We start from the raw sequence: 9,877 nt of genomic DNA, 5'->3' as shown, positions 1-9,877 counted from the left end.
CAGAGCCCTGAGGATGTAAAAGCTGCACCATGCACACACTTAGACCTGGCTCTGCTGCAGTGCTTCCAGCTGAGCGGCTCCGAGGGGGTGGAATGTCTCATCTCACTTGATACAGAGCAAGCTTCTGCCTTTCAGGTGAAGCTTGATTCACAGCAGGAAACCAGCTTGATGTTTGCTTCACAAGTGTAGTTTGGGGCTGGGTCTGGCCCTTTCCAGTGCTATGTAGAACTGATTTGGCTCCCACTCTCCTGCAGAGAGCCCAGACCGAAGCTATGTAGCCCAGGTCTGAGCTCCAGGCATCTGCTTATGCTGCTGCCTCCACATCAAAGCTGTGTCTCTTTGCACCTGGGCAAATTATAAGAAAACAAAACAACCAGTTTTCCTTACCTTTAAGCTGAAATATCTGCCAACTAGGAATCTGTTCAAATTATGATGAGTTAGAGATAGGCCAGATTCTGAGACACAAGTGAATTTTACTCAAGTGACGTTGTTTTGTATTACAACTTTCTGGTTGTGACTGATTCTTCATGATACAGCCAGCAGGCTCTTGTGTACACTCACAGCATCTGATGTACTCCATTTAGTAAATATTAAGTTCAAGATAAAATACAAAATATTAAGGGATTGATTTATTGAAATATGAATAAATAACAAGGATAGTACAAGCCTACATTTATTTCAGGGGGAGGTTAACAATGAAGTACCTTTGGGAATGTCTATCCCATCTCTAAGAGCTCAACCCCTGCAGGTGACACGGTTCTGAGCTGTGGGAGGCACTCCAGGGTGGTTTGTCCTGGCAGAAGACTGCTGCTTCAGGAGGCTGGGGATTCCATGTGACCTTCAAGCTCAAGTGTCCTTCCTCTATGATTTATATCCCTTATAATAAGAAATCAATCACTTTAGAGATTTTGAGCTGAGGCACAATGGCTTCAGGTCCCAGCAGAACTTCCCTTCCAGGATAAGCTTTGTTCAAACCTGAGTTTTCAGTACGTCTCATGCCAAAGCTCATCTCTGGCACATGAAACCATCTGCTTGTTACAGCAGCCTTCGAAGAGCTTACAGCTATTTTATTTTTTAATTCAGCTTTACAATAATAAAATCAGAAGAGGGAAAAAGTAACTAAAAAAATCTGCATGTAACTAAAAAACAAGATTAAAATTTCTCTGGTAAAACCAACATTAAATTCTGTGATTACATTTTTTACAGTATAGCTTATATGAAAAATGTTTTCCAAACTATAAAAGATTTTCAGGAAGGACCAAAAAAACTTTCCTTAAAAATTATTTGTAGAATGTAGTCCTGGTGGAAAATGAAAGCACATCAATAATGGTGAAATTTCTGAAGAGTCAGAGCTTAACCATGGATTATGTTGTGATCTAATTCTTCATAGCAAACTGTAAGTTTTCCATCAAATCTAATTTTAGTGCATTTGCATTTTCCAGAGATTTACACAGCTTATATATTAATTTATTTTAAAATTAAATGTAAATCATGCTTTTGTCAAGCAAACTTCTTGAGGTTGTACCTCTATCTGTTTATGGATTAATAAATATTCCGTGGGGAAAATATCAGCTCCAAAATTAGCTGAAAAGGTTTTTTCTGAGAGGAAGTAGAAGGATAAGGGAGACATACCAGAATTGATATGTTTCATGATGTGACCTGGGGAAAATCCACAACAAATTAAACCTTACTTTAATTTACCAATAACTGCCAACAGAAAACTTACAGTGCACTGAGCTTTTTAAAAGCCTAGAGCTAGACTAACTGAGCTAGTTTTCTTCTCATTTTAAAGCACCTTGTGCCTATACTATGCATTTCAGTCAAAATAAGCTGTTGTCAACAAGAATACAGTTATGAAAGTTAAAAAGATAAGGTGCAGCCTCTTTACTGGATCCCTTGTACCACACACTGTTTCCAAACTTGTATTTGACAGTCCCCCTGTTATTAATGGCTCTAAATTTCAGGATATATACAAATTCCCAAATCTTCTTTACAATTTTACAGAATAAGTGAAGAATTCAACTTCATTTCTGACCAATTTATATGGAAATTGCCCCACACTAGTTTAGCAGCAAAAATAACAAGTTTAATTCCTCAGAGCTATATTGTATTTTTCCAACAGTTTAAAATGTATTGAATTTATACTTTTTTAGAGATTTCACCTGGTATTACGTAATGCTGTGGAAAAACAGGCAGTAATCTTGAGATAGTAAAATTATTTCAATGTTAAAGTGACAGTTTTACAGATTTTTCACTTATTCTTTTACAGAGATGTTATTCTCTTCAGCAACCGACATCAGCAAGGTCAGTAATTACTGAAGGCCCATCCACAAGCACATTCCAAAATCATTATTGTTCATGTGGTTTTGGGGGTGGAATTATTAAATTTATTTGTACCCTAGGAGCTGTGAATCATTCAAGTTTCAATAATATTAGTCCTTAAACATTTAGCTCAAAGGTAGTACAAAATATTACTGTAACATAAGGAAGATCATCCCAAAATCTGAGATTCTTTGAGAATTCAGACTTCCTTTGCTTTCCAGGGCCATCTTCTCCTAGAAGTCCTTACGCATAGTTGTGAATTCTCAGTTCAGTTTTCTAGAAGAGGGAACAAATAAATTAGTTTAATGTACCTTCACATATGAGATGGTTTTTCATTTGTCTAAACAGACAAATCAATTACATGTGAAAGGTTTCCACTCCAGTAAAACACAACAGGGCTTCAAGATACCTGAAAATTTGCCCTCTTACACCAAGGAGTAGAAAATTCATTAAGAATTTGGAACTGCAGGTGGAATTCCTCAGAAAAATCCCTGATCCCATGTCAGTGGTGTGCTGGCTCAGCAAAGCAGCACTTAAGGGCTGCTTTCCCCATGACTCCATAAAACTTAAAATTAGAAGGTTCTAAAATCATGAGCTAAATCTAGACAACTTTTAATATTATGAAAATATATTTCTATCTGGGTTTAGGGGCCTTAAAATTCTGGTTTTTAAGCCTTCTTGGTAAAGACTTCAGTACAAGTACCCAGATTTTCAACATTAAGTTCCCTATAAAGGAACAGGGGACAGGTTAGGAAGTGCTGGGATGGAGCTGAGCTACCCCTGCCCAAGGACAAAAGCTAAACATAAAGTTATCTCTTGGTTACAAAAGGCTGTCCCTCCACCAGTTACATGGAATTTGCTACAGTGTGCAGAAGAGTTTAGAAGTCATGGCTCCACAGCTGCAGCATGAGAGAACTGTGCATGGCAGCAGAGACTCGTGGTTTCTGCTGCAGGGACAGTTGATGTAATTTAAAGCTGAAAGTACACAGACAGGGTCAATGCAGGCACTGTGAACAGGTATTGCCTAAGAGCTCACACACCTTAACAGAGCACAAGCTGAAACTGGCCATGGGACAGGAGAGAAGGACTTGTTTTGCAATTCCGTTTTCTCACTGAGTGTACTTGATCTGCTTCCTACACATTGTTAAAGGAGATAGAACTCCAGATAGAGTTGTGCTGCAGAAGCACATAGTCCTTAAATTCTGCCTATGAGTAGACTTCTTCAGAAACAGAGAGAAAAGCTCAAGAACACAGAAAATTCTTTAGTTGTTCCTGTTATTGAAGTGCATCTCAAAACAATACATGAATGAGTAAACTAAATATGGGCCTATGCTATCCATGTTTCACACTGACACTGATATTATCACTGGTACAAATCCCGGTGTCCAAAACAACAATCATTCTAAGACTGGAAAACAATTTAAAAATAAGATTTCAATTGCTCCACCTGTTTTATTTAAGCAAGAGATTATGAAGATGACCTGGTGATAGTAAAAAAGTAACCACAGGAAACACATCACAGGCTCTTTGTCAACTGCATAAAGATACAGGAAAATCCAATGGATGCAAACTGAAGCCAGACAAATCCAAATTAAAATTAATGTACCATGTGTTTATTCATCAAAGCACTGAATCACTAGGACAATATATTAGAAAAATTGTTGGAAAGGGTGTTTTTCTAGAAACTGATTTCTGTCTGAACCTGTGGCTGGATTGAGATTGCTACAGAGGTCAAATAGATGATCAAAAAAGATTTTCAAGAACAGCACACTGTTCAGAGAGAGGAAGAGAACACAGCCATGCAGGAGCAATTAGCAGAATGCTGAAGTTCATAGAAGCTTCAAGTAGAATACTAAAAAAAAGTTTTCATTTAAAACACCCCAACTTTGTCCTTGCTGACAAGGGGAAATTTCCATCTGCTAGTACAAAGAAGGAGCGAAATGTACATAACTGCCTGAAAGCCTCAGTAGTGCAATCTCTGGTTTCATCAGACAGTGCAGCAACACCAATGTTGCTGCTGACAGCTCTGAGCCAGGGGAGCTCCCTGGCAGATTTGCAGCCTTTGTGGGTGCTGGATTGTTTACAAAGCCGTGGGCTGGGCCCGAAGAGTGATGATCAGTGACAGGACTGTAGTTGGAGGCCAGTAATTAGTGGTGAATGCCAGGGGTCCCTATTGGGGCCAATCCTGTTTAACACCTTTAGCAATGGCCTGGATGATGGGGCAGAATGCACCCTCGGCAAAGCTGCAGATTACACAAAACTGGGAGTGGTTGATGTGCCAGAGGGTGGTGCTGCCATCCACAGGGACTACAGCTGGCTGGAAAAATGGGCTGACAGGAACCTTATGAAATACAACAAGGGGAAGTGCTTAGTCTGGTACTGTTTGGAGAAACGACTCCAGGCATCACTGTGTGCCAGCTGGGAGGCAGCATGGCAGAAAGGGGTCTGGGCATCCTCATGGACACCACGCTGAACATGAGCCAGACCACGCCCTTGCAACAAAGGCCAGTGGTGTTACAGGCTTTCCTTCCAACATTAATCCCAACAGGGTGAGCAAGCTGATCCTTCCTCTCTATTCAGCACTGGAGAGGCTACACCTGGAGTGCTCTGTTCACTTCTGGCTACATGAGAGACATGGACAAATTGGAGAGAATCCAACTAAGGGCCACAAAGGTGATTAAAGGACGAGCATTTCTGAGGAGAGAGAAACACTGGTACAGGTTGCCCAGGGAGGTGGTGGAGTTTCTCTCCTTGAAGACAATCAAAAGCTGCCTGAACAGAGTCCTGGGCACCTGGCTTCTGAGTGTCCCTGGCTGAGCAAGGATGTTAGACCAGATGACCTCCAGAGCCTTCCTTCAACCTCAACCACTCTGCGTCTGTGATTTACCACAGGAGAGAAAACTATACCATGAAAACTAGCAAACATTAAAAAGCTAGAGCAAATTCAGCTAATTCTCCTAAGATATACACACACGCAAACTCTTTGCAGTCTGACAGAGGAAAAAGAAGTAAAAGCCAAGTATAAGCTAACAAAATCAGGTGTGAGGCTGAGGTAAGTAGACAGTAACTAGAGAACAGTCACTTGATCTTCTGATGCTTAGAGAGCTGAGAAAAGGCAAGATCAGAGTACAACTGTCCTTCAACTGATGGAAGTAAAGGTAGATGGTACAAAAATACCATAATAAGGTGCTAGTAGATATTAAGTTATAGTTGACAGATGGCACTCTGCAAGGGATGCGATAGGGAAAAAAATTCCCATGGTACAACAGGACTAGGAAGTTAGAAGCACTGAAAAATACTCAAGAGAATATGAGGAATGAGAGGATCCAAGAATGTTATGGAGACAGTTCCAAGCTATCCAGCCTCACACAACTGTGTATGCTTGAAATTATTTATTCTTCATCACATTTCACAGATTTATCATAAATTGCCACATTTAAAGCATACTACATATAAAGTCAAATTAACCAATACTTTCTCATACTGACAAACTTTCAAGGCAGAGAATTTTCTGTCCTGTCTAAATAAAATGGTAATATTACCTATTGGTTTAAACAGGTGGCACACAGTGTATGTGTTCTATTGAATGCACATCTTTACCTTCGCTTTCTTTGGTGATACACATGTACCAACCACTGGGCAATGAACGGCCAAACAACAGCAAAAGCCAAAATACCAGGAGAAATTTCAAAGGGCCACCATGATGGTTTCTAAGGAAAACAGAAAAAAATTCCAGTCAGTAATCTGTGTGCACATATTGAATACCACCTGTATACTTCTCATCACTTCAAATGCTACAGTACCAAAGAAAATAATAGTAAGATCAGAAGAAAAGATTCATCTATCAAGTAATTTCCTCAGACAGATTGTTTTTTATCTCCTAGTCAAGAAAGAGACAATAGAAAAAGCACATACCAAGAGCAAGAGATAAAATATTCAATTTCATCTTTTTTCACAGTTCACACTTTTTACACATCATAAAAACAGTATTTTACCTTGACAGAGGAGGCGGGCTGGTAATTTGACTGCAGTGTTGCAGATTTTGCCTTTAAATACAAACAAAGGCTGGTAAGTATAAAAAAAGGAAACTGCAATTAAAATTTTTCTTCTTCACAAAACAAGAATATGAGGTTTTTCATCTTGTGATGGCTTTCCAATCTGCATATATCACAGTTCAATACACAGAACCACCCCCATGTGGCCCTGCATAGCTGCCAACTTGCCTCTCATGTTTCCACTACTCTTTATAGTAATTTTATCACTTCTCTGTGTCTTAGAAAATGAACCTGTGTCACTTACTGGACCTCTTTACAGTTTTTGAAGGCTCCCCTGCTCAACTTGTCATTGCAACTTTCTCAACTCTGGTCTAGTTCCAGTTCCAACCCAGAGCAGAAATCACAGCAGCTTCATTTGCCTGCCTGCATGTCTCAACACCAGTCTATACTAAGGTCAAAAATGCTGTTTTAGTTTGCCCTGAGCTACAGCTACAGGCATGTCTAACACCATAAAAGAAAGAGAATACTCTGTTCCATGTCTTCCAGACAATCCTGAAAATTGAAGTACCAAAATCTTTTCAAGACTATTCCCATATACTATTGTGGTGCTTCCACAAAAGCAAGACAGCTGGTTTTCTAGGTCTTTCTTAATTTATGTAAGCATGAAACAATATTCTGTTTCTCCTTAGATGAGGACAGCAAGCATAGCATGAACTGCTGGGGAAGAATCCTTTACTACTTCTTCTTATATTGCTCAGGCAAAGATAGAAAATCCATCTTATTTAACCAAACATTAGATTCTTAAATATCTGTGATGCAGCAGAATGATGGTTTTAATAAATCCTCTTCTATGGCTGCCTTAGATCTGGAGTATGTGCATCCCATAGGATACTGCTTGTACAGCTTGCTCATTCTCATGCAGATCAAAATATATCAGCAAGTCAAACAAAAGCAAACATTTTCAGGTTGCTGGTTCAACTATATTCACATGCTCTACTGAAACAGAAGGGAAAAAAAAACCACCGTATCAAACAATATCTACATTTCCTTAAGAGTTCTGTTGGCTGGATGAGGACCTGAGGTACAATTCCAATAAAGCTGGGTTACTTCACGAAGAAAGAAAGTTATGAACAATCAAATCTTTTGCTATCTGAAAAATGAAATCTGAAGTTCTGCCTGTGAACATTTACCATCTGAAAGATTAAGATAATTTCTCATTTTCCTTGAAAATGGTTTCAATTCTCCAGGATCATGCACTACTAACATTAACTGTGGGTCTCCATATAAAGCCAGTGTCATGTCTATCAATAACTATGGCTAAGACCAGTCTGATCAGAAGTCAGTGCAACAACATATGGTTAAGTTCTAGGTCAAAAATGCATGGTTTTGCTTACATGTACGAATTGTACTCCTGAGAGTAGGTACTAATAGGAAATTTTAAACTGGACTCAACTACAGAATGTAACTGAAATGTCTTTACTGTTTAAGAAAATACTGTATGAAACTTTAATCTGAAAAAGTACAAAAATATCTAAGGACATTTAATAAAAGGTGATCAAATAACTCCAAAGAATAGTACCTGGGATGCTGCAACAGCCTCCAGCATATGCAGCCTCTGCAGGACATTCTGCATGTCCTCCTGCAGCCGCATCAGCACCACTGCAATCTGCTCATTGAGGCTTCCCTGGGGGCCTCTGTCGGAGCCCCAGCGCTCGCCATCCCCTCCACTGCCCATCTGGCTCCCCTGGGAACCGTCTCCTAAAGGCTGAAGTCTGTGCCCTGTTGTGAGGGAGGAAAAACAGAAACACAAAACACACAATGGGCAACAGCTCTACTGAAAGTATTCAACTGTTCTCCTTTTCACCCACGAGTGCGGTACTCCTTGTCACAGGCTATATTCAGACAGTTCAGCAGCACGGGGACATCACTGAAATGTCATCTAAGATGCTTCCCTACAGCCTTAGTGTGACAGTATCATTCAAATTCCTAGAACTGCAAGAACATTTAGAAAAAGCTATTAATACACAACCAGTCAAGTTCAGCAGTAAATTCTGCCCTAGCAAAAAGTAAGGTCTTCTTAGTATGTGTTTAAGTTTGGCAGTCTCCAGCTGGAAACAAAGATCACTGGAATACAGTGATGAGAAAAGATAATGATTTGAAATCTACAGTACTCCCTTAAACTAGACACAACTACCACTAGCCTGTCATGTTTCTGCCTGTAAATAACAAACTTCAATAAAACAAGAGAGAGAGAGAGGAGACAGTTAACTATAGCATGATCTTTGTAACAGTTTTCAACATAATGTTTTATTTGGATTTTTAAATTTTTTTTCCCATTGATTACTTATAGGTGTTATACAAAAAGGCATGCTATATATAGATAAAATACTTTCTGTCTTCTTTTTTTTTTGTACAAGAAAAACTGATTTTATCCTTGACTTTATAGATCATACCACTGGAATATGGTGCTGCTTGTAGGTGACAGTATTAGGCGTATTATGGAATTAAAAAGTGCTGAGGTCCAACATAAACTGAACATCTGGGCTATTAGGTGATTAAGAATCATTAAGTTTTAAGAATCATAATAGATAGTATCAGAATTACTCTAAGGTGTGGCTAACACTCAGATTATATACAAAACAATATGTCACTGATATCATTCTGTGGCATTCCATGGTTTCAAATAAACTACCACAGAGATATGAATGCATATGTATTTAACAATAAGTATGTAACTTCTAAAACTCCTGTCAGGCAGAGACTGGTTTTGAGGATTACATTTCTAAAAACCCACGTGCCATAAGCAGCAGCTGGAGTAAAAGTTACCCACTGTAATAGGCATTTTGTTATCTATTTTTATTGTGAAGAGCAGAAGCACTATACACATGACTGTCCCACTGGACAGTGCTGACAGATGCCTCTCAGACACCAGTACTTTACAGCAGTGAGGAGAGTGGGGAACACAAGTGCAGGGTCACAGTACCTCTCCCTCTTCTGACACTGTAGAAATCTGCTTTTTCTCCACTTTTTTTCTCCTTGTGAGGACCCCCATTACTGGCTTTGCCATCTTCTCCTCCACATTTGACTTCACCTTGTTCTTCAGCTACTCCCTCTCCAGTATTTCCAGATTGGAGATTCCCATAAGTGCGCCTTGGAAAATCCGTATTTTCTAACAGAAGACTGTGATCTACATCCAAGAAATGGGATGAATGCTTTAAAGATCCTTTAGCTGATGAGATGATCTCCAAGGGCTACAAATTAACATTAGCAAGTAATTAAATTCTGTAAAATACAACAGTTAAACATTATAAAGGAAAAAATATCATGTTTACTTTCGCATTAAGAAAATACTTTGCCCAGAATTAAGACTTTTCTTTTAAGAGGAGCAGTTGTTTTCTGTAGAATATACTTACTATTGTCTAAATGTAATTTGCAGTTTGAGAAGGTATGTCAGGCAAATCTCACAACAGTGATACCACAGGAATTTCTTCAGAGATTTCCAACATACACCAATACTCAATAATTACTAAAATAGAACATTAAGGTCTAAAACCATCCTT

General features: G+C 39.0%; 1 protein-coding gene across 1 annotated transcript in view; it reads right to left on the bottom strand.

The window, feature by feature from the left end:
- Positions 1-614: 614 nt before the first annotated feature.
- ACBD5 (acyl-CoA binding domain containing 5) overlaps positions 615-9,877 on the bottom strand; it is a 29,586-nt gene continuing 20,323 nt past the window's right edge. Inside the window, exons 8-12 of the mRNA XM_056485722.1 lie at positions 9,301-9,568; positions 7,897-8,096; positions 6,318-6,368; positions 5,923-6,032; positions 615-2,598 (exon numbers count right to left, since the gene is read on the bottom strand). Of these exons, the coding sequence (XP_056341697.1) occupies positions 2,586-2,598; positions 5,923-6,032; positions 6,318-6,368; positions 7,897-8,096; positions 9,301-9,568 (642 nt within the window). The 3' untranslated portion in view covers positions 615-2,585. The remainder of the gene's footprint in view (positions 2,599-5,922; positions 6,033-6,317; positions 6,369-7,896; positions 8,097-9,300; positions 9,569-9,877) is intronic.

This window comes from Oenanthe melanoleuca, chromosome 2 (assembly GCF_029582105.1).
Source record: "Oenanthe melanoleuca isolate GR-GAL-2019-014 chromosome 2, OMel1.0, whole genome shotgun sequence".
In the NCBI taxonomy this organism is placed as follows: Eukaryota; Metazoa; Chordata; class Aves; order Passeriformes; family Muscicapidae; genus Oenanthe; species Oenanthe melanoleuca.
The sequence above is the reverse complement of the archived record's forward strand: the minus strand, read 5'-3'. Positions and strand labels throughout refer to the sequence as shown.